General features: G+C 32.5%; 1 protein-coding gene across 3 annotated transcripts; it reads right to left on the bottom strand.

The window, feature by feature from the left end:
* Positions 1 to 1,714: 1,714 nt before the first annotated feature.
* LOC127702931 (L-gulono-1,4-lactone dehydrogenase-like) lies at positions 1,715 to 19,189 on the bottom strand. Of its 3 annotated transcripts, none has more exons than XM_052207247.1 (5): positions 19,142 to 19,189; positions 14,599 to 14,792; positions 12,779 to 12,823; positions 8,932 to 9,091; positions 1,715 to 3,649 (listed from the first exon to the last, which is right to left on the bottom strand). In XM_052207247.1, the coding sequence occupies exon 5, from the start codon at positions 3,202 to 3,204 to the stop codon at positions 2,230 to 2,232; it is 975 nt and encodes a 324-aa protein (XP_052063207.1). In that variant the 5' UTR covers positions 3,205 to 3,649; positions 8,932 to 9,091; positions 12,779 to 12,823; positions 14,599 to 14,792; positions 19,142 to 19,189; the 3' UTR covers positions 1,715 to 2,229. The 3 variants fall into 2 exon arrangements, with proteins under 3 accessions (XP_052063207.1, XP_052063209.1, XP_052063208.1); XM_052207248.1 differs by lacking the exons at positions 14,599 to 14,792; positions 19,142 to 19,189 and having other exon boundaries at positions 12,779 to 14,584.
* Between the last annotated feature and the right edge of the window lie 7,891 nt (positions 19,190 to 27,080).

Below are 27,080 nucleotides of genomic sequence, written 5' to 3'. Positions count from 1 at the left end.
TTTTTATTTGTAAAAAGTATAACAAATATACTGAATTCCAAGGCAAATTCAAAAAGGGGAAAGTCCATAAAAACTGACAAAATCAAACGCTATCAATCAACTGAACAAGTGAAAAACAACTGCCACATTCCTGACTTGTAACATAGGCGTTTTGCATATTTCTCAAAAAGTAAATTTTGCAAAATGTAGTTCCTGAAACATCATGATTAATCTCTAATGTTTAATGAATTAAAATATATGTACATTGTGAATGCCTTCTGTTAATTTTAGTCTAAATGTACGGAAAGGTTTGATTTGGATGATATGTCGACAAATTCTTATTTTCTCTTATTTAAACTACCTAACAATATTTTTCGGATTTTTTTTTTATGATCAAGGAAGAGCAATTAAAAAACTGAAATAGTTACAGTATGGTGCTATATATGCTACTGTGAGTATCGAACAAACAAATATTTTGAAGTTGATATTTTGCATATATTTCTAGTATAAAGACAGTACTTGTTTTAGCAAAAACTACCATTTACAATCTTTTAGTCTTAAATGCATGATTTTTTATTAGTTGATATTGGCTTTGAACTAGCTGTCAGTAACTGCGAGTACTCTCAGATCTGTACTTAGTGTCTTTCTGTTGTTGGGATCTACAAGTACCCGGCCACGTCCACTCTGTTTTTGTTAGATGTATTTCTATTTGTATCCATCTGATGAGTTCAGTCTTTTTCAACTGATTTTTATAGTTTGTTCTAATGTTGTACTGTTACACCACTGTCCCAAGTTCGGAGGAGGGTTGGGCGGCCGCTAACATGTTTAACCCGGCTACATTCTATATGTGTCTGTCCCAAGTCAGGATCCTGTAATTGAGTAGTTGTTGTTTGTTGCTGTTGATCATATGTTTTGTTTGTTTATTGTTTTGATCAGCTCTTGTATTGTTCTGTTGCACCACTGTCTCAGGATTAGGGGTAAGGGTTGGGCGCCCCCTAACATGTTTAACCCCGCCACATTCTGTATGTGCTTGTCCCAAGTCAGGATCTTGTAATTCAGTGGTTGTCGTCTGTTGCTGTGCTACATATTTGTTTTTCGTTCATTATTTTGTACATAAATTAGGCAGTTAGTTTTGTCGTTTGGATTGTTTTACATTTGTCATTTCGGGGCCTTTTACAGCTGACTATGCCGTACGGTGGCCTATAATTATTAATTTCTGTGCCATTTGGTCTCTTGTGAAGATTTGTCTCATTGGCAATCATACCACATCTTCTTTTTTATATTTGAAGTAGCTGTCAGAAACTGCGAAGGCTATCAGATCTGTACTTTGTGTCTTTTTCGTTATGGGGATATATAAATACCCTGCCATACCCGGTTTGTGTTTTAGCAAGATGTTTTTTTCTGCTTTGTATCGATCTGATGAGTAAGCCCTTCTCAACTGATTTTTATATGTTGTACTGTTACACCAATGTCCCAGGTTAGGGGGAGGGATTGGCGCCGACAAACATGTTTAACCCGGCTACATTCTGAATGTCCCTGTCCCAAGTCAGGAGCCTGTAATTCAGTGGTTGTCGTTTGTTGCTGAATATCATATTTGATTTTTTTGTTCATTTTTTTTTACATAAATCAGGCCGTTATTGTTCTGGTTTCAATTGTTTGACATTTGTCATTTCGGGGTCTTTAATAGCTGACTATGCAGTATCGGGTTTTCTCATTGTTGAATGCCGTAGTACGGTGACCTATAGCTGTTCTACGTACTTTGGTCTCTTGTGGAGAGTTGTCTCATTGGCAATCAGACCACATCTTCTTATTTTTATTTATTTTTTAAACACCGGTTGTGTAAGGTCAGATATCTAGAAATTCTGAAGAAGGTAAGACCTATACATACATTGTACTCTGTTCATATTATAAACAATTTTGTTTTTCATTTTATTATGATAGGGACATTATCCGGGAACGAGTTTATCAAGTAACTTAACTAGAAATATTTAATAATACAAAATCACCAAACTACAAAATAATTTTAGGTTAAGAAATGCAAGTACAAAAATATCTAAATTTATATGTCCAAGCGTTAATAGAAGTTAAGTGTTGGATATAAAAGGTCTATCAGTGCAATGCATTTATTGTAAGAAATATAAAAAATCGTTTACATATACTTTGTAATTTAGTCAATAGTAATTCCAAAAGAGCTTAATTAATAGTTCAATGCATTGCTTGGTGTAATAAATATGTTTGAATTGAATTGGGTTAGTGTTCAGCATACAACGTACAATGTGTAGTAAAGAAAGTCCATGGGTAAATTGTATTTCTGTTAAATACCAGAATCTTATAGATTCTGCACAGGGAAAAAACTCTATTGATAAATTCATTCCTAAAAATCCCGTTAGGATCACGTTCCTGCATTACATTTGTAAATACAGCTACAGGATCTACAACACCATTGCCTGGATACATCTTTACCACGTTGTTTGCATCTACATCTTGAACCATACCCCAGTGAGGTCGACCGTTAAATTGATCTTGCATCAAATTTCTAAACTGCTGTAGAGTATTAGCTGCATTTGGTGTTCCTACCAATATATTGCTGATAATCATCATTGACTGGCGATTGTACTGCATAGCCATATATGCATTCGTCGGTCTAGAGAACCTCACAGCAAAAGGAGTAGTTGCAAATTGATGTACGTTTATATCTTGTACTTCTTGATAACGATCTATTAAAGCTTGTATCTTTTGTATGACATCCTCGGGATTTTGTGTTTGCATAGCACACTCGCTTACGGTAACCTGACCAGAAACTGCTAAACCAGACAATGGATCCAACGCTTCAACAGCATTCATAGTCACAGGCTGGTTAGTTGTTGTACCTCTCATAAGAATGTTCAAAAGAATGGGAACAAGTATTGGAAAGTTGTTGCAAGCCCAATTAAACCCTACACGTACCCATTCATGTGGAATTAAATGCCAGTCTGGTCTCCTGCCTTCTGGTTGGCCATTGGTATATTCCAAGGTACATATAACGACACCGTTTTGATTTTCAGGCCCAACAGGATACGGATTTACAAATATCTCGAAACTGTGCAAGGGATCGGCTTCATTTAAGTTTCGATCATAAAGTATCGGGATTTGTTCTTGTGCTATCTCCCATGAAACAAAGTTTCGGTTTTCTGTAAGATAAAACGCTTGTTCAGTACGCAGGATGTAAGAATAAGCAAGTCCCATACCACCAATATTAACAAGTGCTGCATGGAAAATATCATTATCCTGAATGAGATTTTTTTCTGGGTAAAATGCTTCAAATGCCTGTCGATCGGTTATACCATCTTCCGGTTCTATTTGATTCTGTCAAACTTCACCATTCTCGTTCACCGTCAATAAAAGGAACGACAAGACCATATCTGCTATTATAGGCTTTGTTAAACCATTTCCATGGGCTCCAGTCGCAATGGTGCCACTCAAAGATAAATTGGTACAACCAGTTTGATTTGGCAAAACTCTATACCGGTCTGGAAACCTTGTTTTTCTAAACCCAAGAGGCCAGAGGTATTCTTGAACATGTTCTATCGTGGCTCCAGCTTCAAAACAGCAGATCATCCTGTTATCCAACATTTCCTGATTGACAGCATTCAGGACGGTTCTGTTAATATGAATGACATCATTCAAATCACTGAAATGAAAAATGACAATCATCATTTACTACCGTTAAAATGTGAAACAGGGAATTATTTTTCAATATTCTTTATTTTTTTGCTTTCTTCTCATTTTCCACATTCCTTTTCAAGTTCCCCGTGTTTCACTTCTTGTGCACCCTTTCCCTCAGTTTACATATTTGGATTTAGACAATTGTCTAATAGCAAATCAAGTGTCAATCGTACATATACATATAACTAGAAAAAACCCGCGCGAGTGCGGCTTGAAGACTACTTGAAATGTTTATGCTGATACACAGCTTGGGTTTGTGTTTCTCAAACTGTTTTAGACACTGATGCAGTATGTTGATAGTTTTGATTAGTTTTTCAGTTCTTCTTCCATAGGAGTTTGAATGTCCAATTAGTAGGTTCTGTCTCGGTGTTACACAGGTGATCCTAGAACGGAGTAAATAACTCAGAGAAGAAGAAGACAACCTAAAACACTGATGATTAAAACATTTCTCAGTGGTGCGAGTTTGTAGTATTTTTTTTCCGAGTGGTGCGAGTTCTGTCTCTGTGTGACACGGGTGCACCGAGAAAGGAGGAATTTACTAAGGGAAGGACAAAACAATTTAATGTTTAAAGAAATTTCTTCGAATTTGTTATATTTCTTTTTTTTTGAGTGGTGCGAGTTTGATAAAGTGATGCAAGTTGTAATAATTAGTGAGAGTGTTTGAATGATGCAGGTTGACCTAGGGCCGAGTTGTTATAAATTCTAGACAAATTGAATACAAAACCATTTCCACCTGCTTACAAAACGTAGACGGTAAGGAACCAGCTACGGAACTTTATTTGGGGTTTAATTAACTAACTAAAGCAATTACTATATGAAGTTATAAAGTACATTACATACACTAACTATTTATTATTATATAATACTTCAGACGGTCGTCGGCTCGGAGACAAACCGGCTAACACATTTTGGTCTCCAAATGTAATAGATATAGATATGATCATATGTTTACATCCACTTCATTTGAACTCTGGTAAATAGTTTTCTCACTGGCAATCATACCGCATCTGCTCATTTTTATATATAAGATGTTTTTTGTATAAACGTGAGTGAATAACAAAAAATTCACAGGAAGAACATGTATAAATCATCATACTGCCTCGTGTTTGTACAAATTTACAGTGACAAAGTGATTATTCAAACAATTATCGGAAATGAATCACAAAATATATTTGCCGGTGTCAAAAAAATGTTGGAATTCTATTTATTTGAATAACGAAATTTTGTTTTTAACTTGCAATTTTGACAGATTTAAAAGTTTCAACTTGAACAAAAAGCTAAGCCGTATCATTACATGTTGAAATTAAAAAAGAAGCTTCTTTTTGAGCAAATTTGAATTATTTGAATACAAACTATTTCGTGTAGTTATTTTTTCTTAAATTTTCTACACGGGTCAAACTTTTTACTTTCAGTTTTTTTGGGCCAGCATGTATGTTTAAAATATCCAACGTCCCATGTTTCTTGTAATTAAACGGTCGTCGCCTTACATGATGACGGTGGATTGGAGTAGCAATTATGAAATGCCTATCAGGACTAAAACATGATGATGTGATTTGAATACAATTCATAATGTCTTCTATACCGCTACACTGAACCGGACTTTTAACGTGCTAGTTTGCAAGGTAACATTTCCGATGAAACAAAGGTCACCCTTTACTCAGAAACATTAATATTGTTTTTCGAGCCAGCCAGTGTTTGCTCTTGCTCCTAAATACTGAGTTAAATAGCAGCAAATACCATTTCAAATCTTTGAATTGAACCGGTCGGGGATCAAGCTCATTACCTCGATAAACAAATGAATCTGAAACACGGTATAGCATGAAATTAAATTTTAGGACTATATTATTGGTAGTTCCCTAGAAAAATGTGACAAAAATTGTATACATGGCCGTTGTGTTTGGGATTTACAAGTATTCGGTAAACAGGAAGTTGATGAACAATTGATATGAAAACGCGTCACACGGTAAACATGAATATATATAACATATTTCATTAGGCTCTGATTTTGAGTTCTTGAGGAAAATGCTACAAACATTTCATTTGACAGACGGACAGACAGACGAACATTTGGACAGATATTCGGGCGAATTGACGGGGGGAGAGACCAGGGTTAACGCAGCATACCCTTCCTTCAGAGCGAGCGAAGATATAATTTATTTGTTTTTTTTACTTTATATTCATGAAAGAGGTGCTTTTTTATTATTGATTGACTATGTGCATAAGCATTTTTTTACGCAAATATAGCTACACTTTTGTTAAATTAAATTCTCCAATGAGTTCAAAATGATATTACTCTAAATATTATCGATCGTTGACGACAAAATAGGATGATACAGTCTGCTTTCTGTAGCGCAGAAATGTCATTTGTATTGACAGAGGAAGATATTCGAAGTAAATGTTGAGGAATTTAAAATTTAAAGTAAGAGTTATCAACTAATCACGTTGGTCTATGTAAACATGTGATGGCCATACCCAACAGCTTAGTGAACAATATTTCACCCGATCTGTACAACACGAGTATGGGGTAATAACACTGACTTTATAAATCCTTATGAGCCCGCGAATCTTGTGTCCGGATCCTTTCTTACGGAGCTGGGAGCACCATCATCGCAGCCTGGAACCCAATAAGTGTGAAGCCCGGAGCCCGAAAACATTACTCAAAGGAGCCCAAGGTCCATATTTTAGAGACTGGAGCCAAACAATGAAAAAAGGATGGAGCGCGGAACCCAGAGCCCGTGTTATCCCACAAGCAGTTCGTGTCAACGGGATAATAAACTTAAAAATCGATAACAGGCTTAATTAAACTTTGTACGCCAGACGCGCGTTTCGTCTACAAAAGACTCATCAGTGACGCTCGAATCAAAGACGTTAAAAGGCCAAATAAAGTACGAAGTTGAAGAGCATTTAGAACCCCAAAGTCCGAAAGGTTTTGCCATATATATATATAGCTAAGGTAATCTAATCCCGAGGCAGAAAATCTTTAAAAAAATCAATATTTTGTTACCAGTTGATTTATAATTATGGCCATATCAATGATAATTCAAGTCAACACAGAAGTGCTGACAACTAGCGTGGTTATACCCTCGCGGAAAACACAGGAAATAAAAACTAACAAATACAGATTTGAATGACAATGCATGTAAATAATGAGAAGGGAAACACCCAAATGCGATAGCAACCAAGGTAACGACACAAATAATAAAAACGACATCTGTTGTGACTATACTCCAGAGAATATATCAAAGAATTGCCAACCATAGCAAATTCAAATCGTATGCAATGGTTTCAGAATAAAGTTATTCGTTATTGATTCATACTAGTAACAGGGGAACGATACATTTTGGAAAGTTATACTCTTCAAACCCTTTTATTTGCCTCAAAAAGCTGTCATATAGATCTCATACGATATTCTTGCAATTTGATGTTGAACTAGTTCCTTATTCATTCCATCATGCACCCTTATTCTGTATTCGATGATTATGTAGGAATGAGATTCTTTAAATGTAAAAATATTTGACAAAGGTTCAAATTTTGAGTTCATACAAATAAAAGATACTGGTAGTTTAAAAGTAGAAAACCAAGATATGGAGTTTTATCATATTTTAGTTTAGAACTGCCTCGGTGGTCTCGTGATTGCCTGAGCGCATCGAGTGCGGGAGGTTGAGGGTTCGATTCCCGGCCGGGTCAAATTTGATGCTTCACCACTTATAAATAGCACAATGTATTTAGGAGTAAGAGCAAACACTGGACGGCTCGGTCGGTGTAGTACAAAGCAAGGTCTATATGCATTATATAAATAACACATAACTAAGATGGTGATCGAGCAGATTGTTTCCCATAGAAAAAAAAATTGTCAACCGAGACGTCGGTTGATAATGTTTTTGAGGGTAACAATTTGCTGTATCACCCTCTCAGATATGTGTAATTTAATCATACCCCGCGCAACTTAACGATAAAGTTTTAAGATAACGGAAGAAAGATATTAAAAATAGCTCTCGTAATGTGTTTTCAAATTTAAAACGAAATTTTCACGGGACTCGTTTTCTTGCACATTCCGCTATATAACTATATTATATGAGTTATCTCCCGTTATATAGCAAGTTGAAAAAGTATATCAAACAAAAAAATCTGCATAAAAGAAAAATAACTCTAAACAGTCGTAAAAAAAAATATAATAACTAAGTTGCCTTCATTTGAATAAAAGTCGTACAAATGAATTGCATTCGTCCCTCAAAGGGAGTAAATTCGGTAATGGCAATATTTGGTCGCGATTATTTTAGTTGAATGTTTTAAGATTAAAAAACGTTTTAATTAATAAAAAAACATTTAAAAAAGTTAGATAGAAATATTATTGTCAAAGTTTTATTTTATAGCGTTGATTTTTACATCCAATTACGCCAAATATAGAGATTTTTGCAAAATTTTACAATATCGTCAGGATTTCAACCAAATTTATGCCTTAGAAAAAACATAGAGCGCAGGCGTCGAGAAACTAAATATTCAAGTCAGAAATGTAAAATGTTATGACAAACATTACTTTAAAATATCTTTTTTGTCGATTCATACACTCTTATGGTTCCTGTCTAAAATTCAATGGAAATGTATCCATTTTCATTGAATTTTCGTGGAAAATCAAAATGCTATTTGTGACGTCATAAATATAACGCAAGTACGTAAGTTTAAAAAAAACCTTAAGGTTATTGTATTAACTATGTATGACTCATTGTGATATTGATCAATAAATTCTAATTTGGAAGTGTACCTAGAAAAGGGGTCCGTTTTAGGGCCTTATCGAACCTACTCCTTTGAACATCTTAAAAAGATCTAGACAGATTGGTTTCTGATATTTTACAACCGGGGGTTAACCGGATGGACGGAGGGATGAATGGACGAACAATGTGTACCACCACATCCAAAGAAATGAGTCTCAAAGGGTTGAACACTGGGCGCTGAGCTGAATCAGTTTTCGTATAAAAGTTTTGAAAAAAGACATACTGTGGATTCATTTATTTTCGTGGGTATCAATTTTCGTTGATTGAGAAGAACTTGCGTTTTCGTGGATATTTGATTTCGTGGTTTTGCCAATCACTGCATGCAAAGCCTATAGAAAATTTGTTATTCGTTGAACATTTAAATTCGTGGTTCATCTGTACCCACGAAACCCACGAAAATTGGTATCCAACGAATAATTATGAATCCACAGTATATAGTTTCCCTTTTTAAATTTAAAATCATATGTATGAATACCTCATGTCTATTTGAGTTCCATCTATATGTCCGATGTCTGTCCATTCTACAGAATGTTTCGTTCCAACAGCTTTAATAGTATTTCCCCGTTGTGCAGCATCTGTAATATTTTGTATCAGTTCAACCAAACTAGTTGGCCGCATACGTTCTGCCGGGGGTTCTGTTTCAAAATAAATGTTGATTCTCTTATGAATCAAATAAAAAGTAAAGAAAGAAAGGTTAAACAAATGTTAAAAGCTAAAACGATCAGACCCTTATAAATGAAACATTACACGCCAATAATAACAAATAAAAACATAATGTATCCATTCAATTGTATACTTTAATATTAAACTAAACTGTTAGAACGCCACTACATGTTTCGCCTGAAGCAATTCAGGCTGGCTAGACCATGTGTTTTTTTTTAGATTGTCTGGAAATGTTTAATTTTTTGTCGAAGGAGTTGGGTATTGGTGGTTAATGTGGTCTTGTGCTGTGTGGTATTTTTGATGGTTGCTGTTGTCCATTTTTATCTAACTTCGAGATTAATTTCTGATCAAACCAAGTGGAACATAATTTGTATTTCACTGCACAGGAATGAAGATAGAACCTAGTTAACTTGTTATCTAAAACTACATATTTTATTTGAATATTTAGTATGAAAAATGGTAAGTGTATAAATATATTCAGTATGAAAAATGCTATGGAAATACATATTTAGTATAAAAAAATGTATTGGTACATATTTAGTATTAAAAAAAAATGTATGGGTATACAGATTTAGTATGCAAAATAATTTGGGTATACGTTGATGACATTATAACCGTAAGACAAAACCAAAAAGCCATCTACACATGTAGTTGAAAAAGTCACTTTCTCTCAAGATTTGTTTGTTTAGGTGTAATACCACCAAATCATAGTACGTCACATCCGGTTGCATACGAAAAAGGCTAAAAGACAATATTCCCTTGAATTTGACAGTTGTAGGAAATTAATCCTACATTTCAGTAAAAACATTTCTGTGTCATAGACATATATCTTGGGTGTTTCATAGCACCATTATTTTTTATTTGGTGTTTCTATAGAATATTTTGGAAACTTGGGGTTACATGGTTACAATTTAAAGCTTGTACACAGGAAGAAAAAGGGTGAACATTTGATTGGTTAACTTCCAGTGATGGTTATTTTCTTATATGCAATGAAACATTATGTGAAATTTTGTCTTAAGTACTGGACAGGATAAAACATTACTCATGTCAAGTATTTCTTTATTTGAAACAAAGATAAATTCTGTACAATTTTTTGAAAAGTGCAAATTTAACAAAGACTGATACATGTAATAAGGGAAACCAAGATGGTATTACACCTAATATGGGAAGCTGCACATTCACCTTTGACCCTGTGTGTACTCTCATTTGTTAAAATTTCATGCTATTTAAGTGAAAAATTACAAAAAATGAAATATTCTGAATGGATGAAGCCTCAAAAACACATTTTATGAGAAAATTGCCTTGAAATAGGCTCTACCATGAATATTTATAGACAGATCAAGCCATACTCAGTGTTTTTGGGAGCTTTTTTCTGACTTTGTCTCCTTATTTCTCATATTTTGCTATAATAGAAAACTTTTTCCGAAGTAATAATTTAATAAATATACAGTTATAAGTAAATGAAATTATTTTTGAAGCATTTACAACAAATTATTCACTAAAAGGGAAGCTTTTTATGTCCCTCTCTGGAACGCGGCGTAAATTTAAGTTTTACGTAAAGACTTATTGAAACCTCCATGGAGTCAGTAAACTTTTATATGGATGGTTCATTCAGCTTGAATACTTCAATCTCTCACTTATTACCACATTTCTTTCATAAATGAGTAAAAGTTACCTCAAAATTTTTATTTATTGGCCTAAAAAGTTGAAATTTTGAGGAAATGAGAGGTATAAATAGACCAAAAGGGACCTTATAATGAAGACAAATAGGTCTATAGTGGTATTTATCATCCTAAAGTCATCTTTTGTATCATATTCAACTGTTTTAGGCAGATGAGATAAGTATTTGATAATTTATTGGTCCAAACTATATTCTATCATGATGCGGCTTGATTTGGATTTTTCGAGGACATTTTGTTCGAATCGCTGTAGTTGTCGTCTTTTTCTCAAACTAATGAACTGATTATGACAAAACTTGACAGTAATGCTTAAAATAACCAGTATTACAAAGGAAAAAAATCACATTCAGTTTATTCAACAAAAAGGTCTTCTTGTAATACCACCAAATCATAGTACGTCACATCCGGTTGCATACAAAAAAGGATCGAAAAAAATATTCCCTTGCATTTGACAGTTGTAGGAAATTAATCCTACATTTCATTGCAGTAAAACATTTCTGTGTCATAGACATATATCTTGGGTGTTTCAAAGCACAATTTATTTTTTTATTTGGTGTTTCTATAGAATATTTTGGAAACTTGAGGTTACATGGTTACTAAATCTTGTACACAGGAAGAAAAAGGTGAACATTTGATTGGTTAACTTCCAGTGATGGTTATTTTCTTATATGCAATGAAACATTATATGAAATTTTGTCTATAATACTGGACATGATAAAATATTACTCATGTCAAGTATTTCTTTATTTGAAACAAAGATAAATTCTGCACATTTTTTTGAAATTGCAAATTGAACAAAGACTAATAGGGGAAAATCAATGGTGGTATTACACCTATAGTAAACGATAAAAAGCGACGAAAAATAATAAAACTTGTATTTTTTCTTTGCTTTCGCCAAGGACATCAAACAAACATATACGTCCTTACTTTCTGTCACAAAATAAGAAAAAAATATTGATGCCCTATGAAACTGTTTATAATCAAATTTATTTATATGTAGATATAAGAAGATGTGGTATGAGTGCCAATGAGACAACTCTCCATCCAAGTCACAATTTGTCAAAGTAAACCATTATAGTTGAAAGTACGGTCTTCAACACGGAGCCTTGGCTCACACCGAACAGCAAGCTATAAAGGGCCCCAAAAATGACTAGTGTAAAACAATTCAAACGGGAAAACCAACGGTCTAATCTATATAAAAAACGAGAAACGAGAAACACTTATGAACCACATCAACAAATGACAACCACTGAACATCTGGTTCCTGACTTAGGACAGGTGCAAACAAATGCAGCGGGGTTAAACGTTTTAATAGGTACCAACCTTCACCCTTACCTGAAACAATAGTGTAACATCACAACATAGAAAGACACACTATAAAATATCAATTGAAATGGCTTAACTCAATCAAAAATCATATTAACACAAGTGAACATACACTGAACGAATAAATTTGATCTATGACACAATGTAATTTTTATGTAAGATTATCAAAATGATACTTGTTTTCATTCGGCCACATTTTGTATCTTGGTTTTAACCTTTAAAACGTTACTGTTGTAATAAACAAATGGGGACCAATAAACGGTGCGGATAAAACAAATTAAACAAATGAGGCACACATTACCATCAATTACCAATGGTTAACACTTGTGTTTTGACGGGGTAAACAATTTCTACTCTTATTAGACATCCGTTCTCTTACTCCTGTCAGAATACGAAAAGACATCAGCGGATGAACTTTACCCAGACACTGTGGTGTATGTAGTGTTGGTGTCTTTTATCTAACACGTATGAATAAACAATTTATAAACCATTTCTTCAGTGTAAATAATACATGTGTTCGAAAATATAATTTAAATCCTGAGTCAACTCTACACCCCCTTACCTGAACCATCATTAAGAATTATTTGTGTACCAAAGTCACCAAATAGTTTTATGCATAATTATTAATTATGGTTATCATAACTTCCAACTTACCGGGTATTTGTAGAGGTTCTGGCTGGACTGGTGCTTCCCCACCACCTGTAATACATTAAATGTTGACGTAATAAATAAATGCAATAAATAACAATTTGTCAAAGGTACAAACTCCGAGATAAAAAATGAAGACTATCAAATGAATACGTAAAAGGAACACCACATATTTCAGCTATAAGACAATTAAATGGTTGCCAAAGTTTAAATGAAGAATTCTTAATCTATTAAAAATATATATCTCCAGCTATCGGTTCTTCTTTTACATTTAATGGCTTTCAAGATTTCAATCTTAATATTTGAAACGAAAAACAGCTATTTAAACTGAATAAAAATTTGGAAACTTTCAACGAAGTTGTAACATATTTAGTTTCCAAAAATATCATCATTGATAAATTAGCTGTTTACAAAAAACTAAGAATTTTTCAAAATATGAAGGATTTTCTATCCCGAGAATAAATAATTTACCTGAGTTGTTTTTGGCAAAACCTTTCGGAATTTTCGATCCTCAATGCTCATCAACTTTGTACTTTATCTGTCCTTTTTATCTTTTTTTATTTTAGCGTCACTGATGTGTCATTTGTACACGACGCTCGCATCTGGCGTGCAAAATTTTAATCCTGGTGTCTATGATGAGTTAATAGAAGTTTACACCAATAGTAATATCTTAGACGGGGAGAGTTGTGTCGCTTGTGAATTGATCAACGATTTGCGCTTACATTGTTGTTTTAAATAGATATGCAGACCACAAATGAATTAGAAAATACAACTGTTTTGACACAAAATGGTAAAAAAGTATCTTTTTATCTGGAACATTCTTTGTCCTGGCTTTTTGGACATGGTCGAATTTCTTATTTGGGGAGACAATTTTAATTTTGGAAAATGTTTTATCAAAAGAAATACATAAAAAGGATAACAGAATGATCGAAAATATGGACAGTATAACGTAAACAGACCACATCAAACGCCAACACCTAACTCCTCCAAGAAAAGGTACAAACAAGAAAAACAACACATTGGTATAGCAGCAGTTAAACCAGTTTTACATGCGCACATATGTCTACCTAAGAGCATGCCGTAAAAGTAAAACACGCATGCAGTTGAAACCTTCCACAACCAAGCTACGAACAGGATGACCATTAACATAAAGGGACAGAATATTATTGGAAAGCACGGTCGACATGTACCTCCCTCTACAAGAAGCAGGATAAGGTAATATAACGTATTGGTTGAATGCACTAACAGTTAATATCCTAAACACATTTTAATGTGATTAATTCCATGCATATGAATGCGTTTCGATTATTAAGTGGGTCACTGTATCTTTTTGTTTTACATCATATCTCTTTTTAAAAAATATAGTATGTTTGACCTTATATTAAGTCATATAATATTTATACAGTTATCATATAGAATGAACTTTTTAAAACCAAATGTAGAAGTCCTCTTAAATTTAACGACTCTTTTGAACAACTTTATTGTCCTTTTTGGTTTATAGCTCTTCATCCTTTTAATAAGCTTTGGATTTTCAAATATTTTGGCCTCGAGCATCACTGAAGAGACATTGATTGTCGAAATGCGCATCTGGTGCAGAAAAATTGGTACCGTTTATGTTATTATGCATATATTGGATATCAACATAATAGGATAATTAACCTACACTCGTCAGTGATACTTTTTTACGACCGAACTGAGAATTTTCATTAAACAGAACCATTGTTATCCGAAATATCAACGCTACCTTACTACCTGCTCCTTTAAACGGTTACCTAATTTGTTCTAACATAAATGCTTTACATTATATATTTACCAGGTACCCATACCTCCAAGGAGATGGCCAAATGCATCTAATGCAACTGCTGCTTCGAGTTGTCCAATTTCTTGTAGCATGCCGCTGAACAGATCATTGTTATTGGCTACGTGATGCTCGTGTAGTTCTTTAATTAACTCTTCCACATTGTCTATTATATCTCCGTGATCGTTCCTTAAACGCTGCAATAACTGATTAACGTCCATCCTATTAAGGTATCAAGATAAATTACGTTGAAATTTTGGTCTACCAAGATTAATGTCAAACTAAATTGTAATCAGCCCTACCACACATATTCCAGGAAAGGAAATTAGCTGAATACAATTGATAAAGGTGCATAAGATTATACAACCAAGACGGACGATTGCATTTTGTCTCCTATAATCATTTAGAGATATATACGATCTTTCACACCTGCACTGTAGAAGCGTATATTTAAAGGTCATTCTTAATCATTTGCCACCTTTCTGGCAAGTTAGGAGGATAAATAAGCAACAATTGGATGAAGACCAAGGAAAAAACAATCTAAACGCCACATTCTGGTATGTACTCCAAGTCTCTGTTTTAATTCAGTAAATTTGATTAATTTTCATAGCACTGACGCGATTAAAATTGAAAGTCATAATATAAAATGGCGTATAAATTAAAGACCGTGCAAAGAGGTACTAAATCTGAGTTATAGCGCTTTGTCCCACTAATATTACTTTCACAATTGAAATCTACGAAAAATTGATAATTTTAAAGTATTTGTCACATCTATATCTTTAAAAAAACTTCAAAAACTGTTTTATTTAAATAACTATGGTATGTCGAATAAAAGCAAAGTGTTTGCCGTGGAACAGGCCTCCTGCGGATCTCTAAGAAAAATGCTTAAATGATCCTTGAATATGAAGACAGCATGGAACTCAGATTCTGACTGGACGTGGCGTATATTTAAAGGTCATTCTTAATCATTTGCCACCTTTCTGGCAAGTTAGGAGGATAAATAAGCAACAATTGGATGAAGACCAAGGAAAAAACAATCTAAACGCCACATTCTGGTATGTACTCCAAGTCTCTGTTTTAATTCAGTAAATTTGATTAATTTTCATAGCACTGACGCGATTAAAATTGAAAGTCATAATATAAAATGGCGTATAAATTAAAGACCGTGCAAAGAGGTACTAAATCTGAGTTATAGCGCTTTGTCCCACTAATATTACTTTCACAATTGAAATCTACGAAAAATTGATAATTTTAAAGTATTTGTCACATCTATATCTTTAAAAAAACTTCAAAAACTGTTTTATTTAAATAACTATGGTATGTCGAATAAAAGCAAAGTGTTTGCCGTGGAACAGGCCTCCTGCGGATCTCTAAGAAAAATGCTTAAATGATCCTTGAATATGAAGACAGCATGGAACTCAGATTCTGACTGGACGTGGCTACGTGTTTTTTCATGTAGCAGAGCCAAACAGATTACCATTTTTCTATCCCCCGTAAATCCTGGTTATGATTTTTATCTATCTGATAGCAAATCATTGAAGGACGCACTTACAGATGTAATTTATTCCATTATGTCTCGTTGCGGTTCGATAAAGTTAAAAGATAAAAACAATTTGAATATTCAAACCATAACGATTATTCATTCTTCATTAATGCAAGATTAAAGTTTAGAATATAACTGGACTTATATTATTGACGTCTAACATAATGCAGAGATATCAAAAGTATTGGCAACTTTGCATACCATACTTGCATTGGAAAGAAGAAATATTCACAATTCAAATCAATACTAACAACAATATGTAACCTGTAACTTCTTGAACTCACATTTTATATACAAAATAAATCCCGAGGAATCAACAGTAATGATTTCCGATAAAACGAATACAAAATTCGCACTCTTTTTATGAGGACAAAATTATATCAACTCTAGACCTATGCTAGCAGTTTACATAAAATAATCCAACCTAGTGTACTAATAGTACTAATTTTCAAAATGCGTATATCAGTTTCAATAAAGAATGAATTTGCACTCTTTTTTTTTACATCAAATTTAGCGACTGTAGACTTTTGTTGCTCAATTATTATGTAAAACAATCAATCCGGAGTTATTACAATTATTGGTTTTCTCTGCAAGCATATAAATTTCGATACAAAAAGATTCATTTGCAAAACAGGGTTGTGATCTTTTTAATTCAGCCAAAATAAAAACTGCCTCTGCGCTAATCCAGAAGTTTTGACACTCTAAACTACTGCCGACATAGGTTTTAGAAACAGTCGACTTATATTGATCTTATTCTATCATGAGGTACTAAAAGTACTGATTTTCAATCCTGGCATATTATTTTTGAATGAAAAAAGAAACTGTACTGTTTATTTCTGTAGATAAACATTCTATTAGCGCCACTGGTGAGCTTTTTGTTAAAGAAAACGCGCGTCTGGCGTATCAAGTTATAAGCCTTGTATTGTTTAAAGATTTTATTTTTCAGCTGTAGACTTTTATTGCCCACATTTAAAATAAAAACATTTTGAGGTACCAAAAACAAATTATTTCCAAAACGCCTCTTTTGTTTACACTCATAAGATCTTGTTTTCTCCTTATTATTGATGACGCATTTTGTTTAAAACGGTCTAACCCGTGCTGCAAAAATATACTGACTTACGTTACTGGAATATGGTTACCGAATAAAAGAAATTTTGCATTCTGTATTTATGGCAACAACAATCCTATCAATTGTAGATGAGTGAACAAAAATTGTTTAATTATCAATGTTTGTCCGGACACACCTAAATTATTAACTAATGATTTGTCATTTTAAAGTTAATGACATCAACGAGAATCATAGGATACTAAACTATGGGTTAAAAAAACCGTATCTATATGTCGGTTAACTCTTGTAGATTAAAGATCAAATTAATGTTGTTTAATTGTTGGTTTTGTCTTTTCTGTGAAGCTTTATAACTAAGCCGTTACACAATCATTTTGCTTTTCATCATTTAAAAACAACAAAAAAAGTTTTGCGTATCAGAAGAGTATGTTATTCTCAATGTAGTATTTATCTTTATTTCGTTATTTCATAATGTGTAATTCAAACTTTAATTTCCGATTCAGGCAAACATGTTTGAAAACCGTATTAAATATTACATTCGTGGAAATGACATAAGATAATTTCGTATTCAATTTTTGTTTGTGTGTACATGTATATAGGTTTCATATTTAACTGTAAACCAAATACACTTAAATTCTAGGAAGTTCAACAGTGAAAAGTGAAAATTGATTCTTAGAATGGGTGGGCGAATAGACATAACGTACATTTTAATAAAACTGAAGGTCTTACGACTCCACAAAATGTACTGTAAAGAAGCAAGTTAATTTGAATCGAAATTATAAGAAGGAGGTGAATGAGATTAACAAAATCAACCCTTGGTTGTTTCATTGACAGTCACATCCCATCTCCATATTGAATCTGCCGATAGTTTGGAGACTTGTTGTTTTTATTCAGTTCGTACTAGTGTTATGCTATCTGAACGAATGTCGGATGACATATTGCATTTCTATGTTTAAGTTTTCTGAGCATCCTAACCCGAATGAATTAAGTCAGGTGACACGTCCTACCAAAATTGAGGTCTGACAGTGTTCACAATGCAATTTTCCACGTCATTCATTTTTTTCAAGGAGCCTAACAACTCAGAAAAAACTTGATGGACACTGATTTATGAACTCGTCAGAGACATTGCTGATATTAACATTTGTTATACATTTAAATAAATATTCGTACACTTGCAAGCTCTTACAATTCAGTTTGCTATAGCAATCATAATTCAAAAGGGACATACATGTAGCTTCTGCAAAAATAACTAAACAGCGCTTATTTTCGAAATTGTCCAAAACATTGCTGATCTTAATCCTTGATATACATTTAAGGAGCAGGATCTGCCTACCCTTCCGGAGCACGTGAGATCCCCCCCCGTTTTTGGTAGGGTTCGTATTAGTCAATCTGTATTTTTCTATGTTGTGTTTAGCGTACTGTTGTTATTCTGTTTGTCTCTTTCTTTTAGAGTCATGGCGTTGTCAGTTTATTTTCGACTTATGAGTTTGAATGTCCTTTTGGTATCTTTCGCCTCTCTTTTAATAAAAGTGCTACGAGAATTGTAGGTAATAGAAAATGACAATGCACTTTCCAAATAATTTGTATTGCCAAGAAACATAACTCTTATTACAATATTTGTTTGGCATTGATTTTCGAACTTGAACTAATCATTTCTGATCTAAACCTATGATACATTTTTTTTTATTTAAATCGGGAAATACCGGACGGACTAACACATGTTCGGACGGATGGACGTTTGGTATTTCTATTTGCGTAGCACTGTGTTATACGTTTGAAAATAATAAGTTATTTAAACTAAAGAATAAGTTTTAACTTTCTTTTTTCTATTCTATTTATATTTTTGGAACTAATAAACATTCAATTTAATACATAATATTATATTATTATTTATTATAGATTTCAATTATTCTTAAAATTCATAACATAATAAAAAATCGTGGAATATTTTCAAAATCTTACCTTTATGATCTTTATGGAATAAGGATACGCTGTTCTTTATCCAAAAACAAAAGTGTTATGTGGAAATATACTGCACAGTCACCTTTAAATATTAATTTCTAGAATGCATACGCAACGTTGCGGAACATGATTCACAAATAACATTTTTTTGAAATAAGAACAAAGTACCTTGCAATGGTACGATATATTTTAGGTTTAGCTTCGACCATGAGATGGTTCCGTATTTTTTCTCTGTTAGCCATTTAGACTTATAGTTCGACAAAAGTTAGTTCATTTTAAGATATATCAAATTAGAATTGTTCTGTTAGGTTTTTATTTATACCCATTCGCTTTGCCTGTGTCTGAAGTAAACTTATAGATTTCACTTAATGTATTTACCTATGTTTAACTTATAAATGATTTAGTTTCAACTAATCAGCCATCATTTCCCTTTCCTAGTGGTCAACAGAACAGTGTATATACGAACATGTGATGTTATTATGTAGTAATGGGTTGTCATCGATTCATAACGAACCGATTGATATATGTTAGCTTCGACTCTCTAAGATAATATTTGAATTATGCTTTTTCAATCTGTAATATGTTGTGATTGATTGGGCTTTTGTTTTAATTGCTAGGCCATGCGTGATAATTCTATTGAGTAAGCTTTCAATCTCTGAGTCATTTTCTTTTCCGTTTGTAGTAAGAGCGTCTTGTGCTTGTTTCAGTACCAGTCCACAATTTTGGAGTACACTACCCTGTGAAATAAAAAAATAGATACAAGAAAGCAGCTGCCATATTGACAGCACACCAGGTTTCCTGTATTTTGAAGGTTATTATTGTTGAACTTTGGAGGGCAGCTAGTTGGAATGCAATGGATGTATTCTTATATTTGGCGTTTGCAGGTGTGATCTGTACCTATTTCCTAAACTATTAATGATCATATGTGCTGAAAGGTAAACATTAAACTCGGTGTTATCATCAGACAAAACCATATTAAAATTTGAAACGCGCGCGTCAGTTGAACGTTTCATAAGTTTTTTTTTATATAACCGAAATGAAACAAAGTGCTTTTTTGCAATCTATCAAGAATCATAACTCCTGAATAGCAGAAGTGAAATTAAATCGTCATTATCAAACTTGACCTCCATTTTGTCATCAGTAACAGAATATTAAAATTCGAAAATCATTGGCTATTGCACTAAAACTGTTGTCAACCACTCGCCGCCCGCTTTTTCTTCGGAAAACCCGGGCGAAAAACTGCATTAGCATTTAAATATTATTACAAGTCTTAATATTTTAACAGAGTGTTATTCGTAGCATTTATTTTTGGCAGTCTCGATTTGTTTTGTTTTGTTATTTCAATTTTTTTTTCAGATTATTTTCTCTGCTATTTTTATGGTTACTCACCATACAGTCCGTCAGTGGTGTTCACTTTTTAACCGTTTAATATCTTTTGTTTAACAAATCAACATTTAAAGAACAACTAATTGATTTACAATTATAAAATTATATAAATACAATTACTTTTTTGATAAACATTGTTTTGCCAAATATCAGCAATAGGTTATTATCGTTGGAACCAAAATATCAGATTAAATCATGTATGACAATTTAAAAAAAAGTTGACTTTGATTTCACTATTATTCGAGTGAATGAATTCCAAGAAAAAAGTTAAATTTAGAACTATGGTTTTTCAAAGAATTTAGAATGTGACTGCATGGAAAACCTTTAAAGTTGTCATTGAATGTAAGCATGCGGAATTTTAACGTTCATTTGTCAATGATGTCAACATATCAAATGCCCAAAAAATAGAATATTATATTTTGAGATGTTCTTTTGATTGAAATATTTTGATAAATGTTCACGATTTAAAAAAAAAAAAAAAACATGATTAAATCATGTCATATAGACAATTTTCGTTGATTTCAAATACAAAAATACAAGAAAAAAGTCTTCATTTCAATTATCAACAATTATCCACATTTATTATGATGTGAGCATGCTTAAACCCAAATTAATCATGATCAAAATCAAATACAATTTAGTAATTCCCAAAATTTCCTATTTGCCCCACTAAAGTGTGTGGTCTTGAATTTTGAATCGGATTGTTTTAAATATATGCTTGATGCGCCATCCCATTATATGGATACAATCTTTATAAATGTTTATCTTTAGGTCCTGTCGTGCCGAAATTCTTTTGTTTGATTATAATTTTAACAAATATAGTTTTTATATACCGTGACTCTTTTTGATGGAATTACAACTTAAAAAGGCTCTAGCTCCTCAAATTAAAATAATGGTAATATATAGATATATGAAAAGAATCATATAATTGGACATTTCAGTACAGAAATGACATTTGTGATGTCGAAGTGGTCATATTGAACCTTAAATGACCCTTTTACACATATCTACCGATTAAATGTATTGAAAAGTTGATCTCGTCCTATATATACATGACATATTTGCCACTGGACGTTGAGCGATTAACAATAAAACAATGTTTACCGGATAACCCTGAACTGATTTTAATATAACCTATTTTCAAAATAGTGTTCTTCGCCGTTTATGTCGTGCTGTTCTGTATGTAGTTAATTTTTGTATGTTTCTTGATTGAAATATAGACTACAGGCCAACTTTGCTTATCTGATTCACACCCTTTTTAATGGAAAGGATTTGATTACGATTGTCACATTTTCCCCTTCAATTATATTTCGACCTAAAAACTTAAAATTGCCTTACATAACTTAAATAACCTTATCATATGTAAAATTCAAATATGTTTCAGGTTAGTGAATTCCAAGAAAAAATTGGAAAGAATAGAACAACGGGTCTTCAAGAATTTATGACTTTCAATTTCTTGCAAGTACGATTTAAATTCAGCATAATGTATGTTATTTAAAAGTGATATAAAACTTAATAATGGGATGAATTCTTTTATCGTCGATTAGTGTCAGGTTTACACTTGCCAGAAAATTAAATGCCTTTAAATAATTGTGTACTTTAACATATATGTATAAGAGTCGCATATTTTCCTAGTATTTAGATTTTTCTTCCTAAAAATTATTTTAATCATGACAAAGAATACGTTTTTTTGTTGGCATTGTAGAATTACAAGTCTATGACACCTCAAAGTCGTAAGTACAAATGTATATAAAAATATTTCTTCCTCCAATTACTTTGTTGAGAACTTGAAAAAGGCTCGTCTATATATTTTGCATTCAACAAGTATCTATTTCAGAAAGTGAAAGATGATATTATCTATAACTGGTAGCTCTTGGTCGTCCTGAATAGGCATGAAATATTTGCCACTGGAAGTTTAGCAACCAACAATCAATTAATCTTAATTGAAAACATCATGACCAACACTGAAACTGTGAAAGATAGACGAATAAGGATACATTTTATTTTATTCCTTTCAACAACCCTCCGTTTTTCAATCTCGATATGTGGTCTAAGAAAAAACGTACATACATGAACACTATATAAAAATCAGTACAAGACAGCCACAAGCAAACGGAATAATAGATAATAAAAAAAATCTACAAATTGTCCCAGACATGCTATATAGAATTTTCGTAGCAACTAAAAGCAAGTTTAAAGTACTTACAATGTAACCTGCTGATATGCAATCAGGTCAAACTAAAATTGAAAATTTAAAAAAAAATGACCCTCCCGGTCTTTCGTTGATATGTTATACTCAATGATTTTTGGTGGTTGACATAAATACAACAACGAAAAGTTAAGGTAACGAAAACACTACATCAAACACTTATCATTAAGCATCATGAACCCCATGTAAAGCCAATTTGGAATTTAAGGATGTTCGCTACTCTGTTTTAAGATAACAAGCTTTATAAAAGACTGATATCAATAGATAGCATTTAAATAAAGGAACTAAAAAAGCAGAAAAAAATGAAGGGTCCGTGTGCTTGTTTATCGAGATATAAGCCATTGAAAATGTGGCGGGAAATAATTCTCTCCAGATTTTTCATACTGTTAACATTGTCCGCTTTTCTCTTTTAAAAACTATGAAAAAATAACAAGGATTTTATAAGATTTTCAAATATTGCTTTTAAAACTATATGTAATAAAATTATAAAAAGAAAAGTAATGGCAAAACATGGATAAAACCAGAGGATTCCGAAAATCTGGCAGAAATTCAAAACAAGAGGAGCGAACATCCTCAAGTCAAAGAGCTAGCATAATTTTAGAGATAAATTCATTTAAAATAAAGAAATTGTTAAACGTCAACAGTTCATGTCATATACATATAAACAAATAGACTTAAACTAGGTAAATCATGAACTGATTTTTGCGTCCCCAAATGCAAAATAAAAATACACAACCAAACTCCTCAATAACATAGTATATTTAATTAAAACGAGTTAAGGGATATATTTTGTATACCTCAATGGTAGAGCAACCCAACGATTGGAATAGTAAAAAACCAATTTGCCAAGTGTAAATCGTCTTTGGTCTAAAAAGTGAAAAAAATACACAGAGGCTTTAAATTAAGATCTGCCATCAACACCAAGTTATCCAAATAACTTATCCAAATACCCCAAAAATGTAAGAATAAAAGAATGATAAAAGAAACGTGACCTATAGTTGTTAATTTCCGTGTCATTTGGTCTCCTTAAAGAGTAGACTCATTGGCAATCATACCACATCTTCTTATTTTTATATATACAGCAATATTTTGTTAGTTTAGAATGAGGAGTAGTTGTGACCAGGGACTCTGTTTGATTGAACAAAATGTTTCAAAATATCGTATTGAGTGTTGCATAGATTTTTATTAACACTTAAGTAGAGAATTAAATGCTGAAAATTAATACAAAATAAAAGCACGTGTTCTTCATTAACACATTTCTTCATGTCTGTCGGCAACTCACCATCAACGTAGTGATCAGGGACATGAGTTATATAATCCATCATTCAAGGGAAAACACAAAAGACGTTCAAAAAGAAATAGCAAAATGGTGTTAATAAATAGCATTTTGTATAATAAATACATAACAACTATATTAAACTTTATCATTCTGTTTCTGTACACATATTTTGAATATTATAAATGCGTTCATTTAAAAAAATATTTTTACTGTTGGATACCTGTAATAAAGAGCAGGCCTTTAAACTAAAAACTAAATTTTCAAAGGGTTAAAGAGGATTGGCAAAATAGGGAACATCATACAGGCACCCATGTTTTCATGTTTTCACTTTATCCGTATAAAATAAACCAAATAAATCAAATCATTTCATTGGTGTAAAATCCAAATATTGGGTTGTTACCAAGACAATCATGAAAATTTTTACAATATTTGAAATTAACCAAAATTCATATTTTATAAGTATATCATATATTTAGATATTCTGGAGGAGGTGATACTGTCCCCTTTTTACAGAGGGGACATTTATCAGGCATGTTTTTGAGAAAGTATTTTGATTTTCCCCATACACGATTGAACCCTATTTTTGAAAGAGCCTTTTTCAATTTGGCTGCAAAACCATTATGTAAAAAACTACATTTATAGGCATTTGAAGCATAATTTTCTTCTTTTGCATTCATCAAATGGCACCAAAACCCTACAGAAGCATTAAAGGATCAATAGCAATTAGTAACATACCTATTTCTGCGAAAAACTGCTGTGTTAACTGCAGCTTTCTTTACACCAGCTAGATATTTAGCAAATTTTATTTGAAATTTTGATGGCAAAAATGATCAAGACTTGAATTGTATTTAACTATCATATTAAGTGCCCATATTTCACTGCAATCAAATAATATAAATTTCAAACAACTTTCAAACAGTTTTAAATGTGGATAAAGATTAAGTCATCAGAGAATAAAAGCTTTCTGATGCAATACATTGCCTTTGAAGCTTTTTTTTACACAGATAATTAACCGCATAAGAGAAAATTCATGAAGGCTTAAATAGAACTCCCAAATATTTATATTCATTGGTCAAATCAACTAACTGTCTGTTCAATAAATTTAAAGTTGTATCTTTTTAGAACTCGACCTGACTTGTTAAAAATCTTAACATTAGTTTTGTTTAGATTTACAGTTAAATTCCACTTATCACAGTAAGTATTGAGGTTTTCTAAACAACGTTGTAAACCAGATTCTGATTCAGATATTAACACAATGTCATCTGCATATAACAAACACGATACATTTTTATCAACTAATATTGGAGGATCACAGAAGCTATCAAATATGGTAACCTAATTCATTTATAAAAAATGAGAACAATGTAGGTCTTAAAATGCACCCTTGATTTACTAGAGCTGAAGGATTCTGTTAACTCTTCACTAAACTTTATAGAAAAGAAAACCCCTCTATACAAGTTATGTAAAATGTTATAAAAAGTAAAATAACAAATATACCGAGCTCCTATTTTCCTATGTTTTTCCCTAATGTCCTATATAAGAAAATTCAGATGATCGGGAAGTCTCTTATCAAATGGCAAAATCAAAAGCTCAAACACATCAAGCGAATAGAAAACAACTGTCATATTCCTGACTTGGTAGAGGCATTTCCTTAATTAGAAAATGGTGGATAAAATGATCAATAAATTAATTATTTATTTTATAAGAACGCAGTTTGTAAAAAAATGCATTTCGATGAATTGTGTCAAAAGATTTTTTAAAGTCTAAAAAACAAACAAAAAATTTCTTTGATGATTTAAAAGCTTTGTCAATAATAGTCTTGAGTGTTAAAATATGATTACTTATTCTGCAACCCCTTCTGAATCCAATTTGCACTTTACAAATCATATTATTCTTTTCCAAAATAAAATTCTAATCTATTCTATAAAACTGTGCTAAAAAAAATTCCTAAATATCTTGATAGGGCAACCTCTCTTTAAACTGAGGAATTATTGAAGCACCCTTCTTAAAATTGGATAAAATTTTCTCTCCAACCAAAGGGATAAATCTCAGATTTAAATATAAGATTGAATAACTTCACAAAACATGTTTAACCCCGCCGCTTTTTTGCGCCTGTCCAAATTCAGGAGCCTCTGGACTTTGTTAGTCTTGTATGTTTTTTTAAATTTTAGTTCATTTATATGTTTTGGAGTTTAGTGTGACGTCCATTTTCACTGAACTAGTACACAATTTAATTTAGGGGCCAGCTGAGGACCACCTCCGGGTGCGGGATTTTCTCGCTGCGTTGAAGACCCATTGGTGGCCTTCGGCTGTTGTCTGCTCTTTGGTCGGGTTGTTGTCTCTTTGACATATTCCCCATTTCCATTCTCAATTTTATCACATATATATAAGTATTTACTGAACATGGTATATTTATAATCTCCGTTGTAACACCATCAGGTCACAAGCTTTCTTATGCTTTAATGATTTTAATGCAAGCATCACCTCCTCACTTGTTATGTCATAATTGAGAATATCAGAGTTCATTGATCAATAACCTGATTATCATCAGCAAAATTATCTTTCTGATTTACATTCATAATTTTTTTGAAATATTCGAACCATTCCTGATGAGTTATATTTGAACTAGGATCATAATTTGTATGGTTTTAAAGTATTTATGGCTTTCGAAAATTCTTCGGGATTGCGTTTTTTCAGCCTCCAAAATATTATACAAAACCTTATAGCGAAATTGTACACCGTGACTCCTTTTGATTGAATTACAACTTAGAAGGCTCTGGTTCCTGAAATTGAAAAAAAATGAAAATACTTGATATATGGATAGGATCATGAAATACTACATTTTAGTACAGAATGCCATTTGGGCTATCACTGTGATGTCGAAATTGTCATATTGAACCTTAAATGACATTTTCACACACATTTACCGATTCAATATATTGTAAATTTGTTCTCGTCCTAAAGATGCATGTAATATTTGCCACTGGATGTTGAGCGAATAACACTCAATCTATTCCGGGTAATCTTGAACTGATTTACATAAAACCTACTTTCAAATTAGTGTT

This window comes from Mytilus californianus, unplaced genomic scaffold, assembly GCF_021869535.1.
Source record: "Mytilus californianus isolate M0D057914Y unplaced genomic scaffold, xbMytCali1.0.p SCAF_5, whole genome shotgun sequence".
In the NCBI taxonomy this organism is placed as follows: domain Eukaryota; kingdom Metazoa; phylum Mollusca; class Bivalvia; order Mytilida; family Mytilidae; genus Mytilus; species Mytilus californianus.
The sequence above is the reverse complement of the archived record's forward strand: the minus strand, read 5'-3'. Positions and strand labels throughout refer to the sequence as shown.

Bases quoted from the DNA above. Each gene is read 5' to 3' on its own strand.
- LOC127702931 (XM_052207247.1), bottom strand. From the start codon at position 3,204: ATGGGACTTGCTTATTCTTACATCCTGCGTACTGAACAAGCGTTTTAT.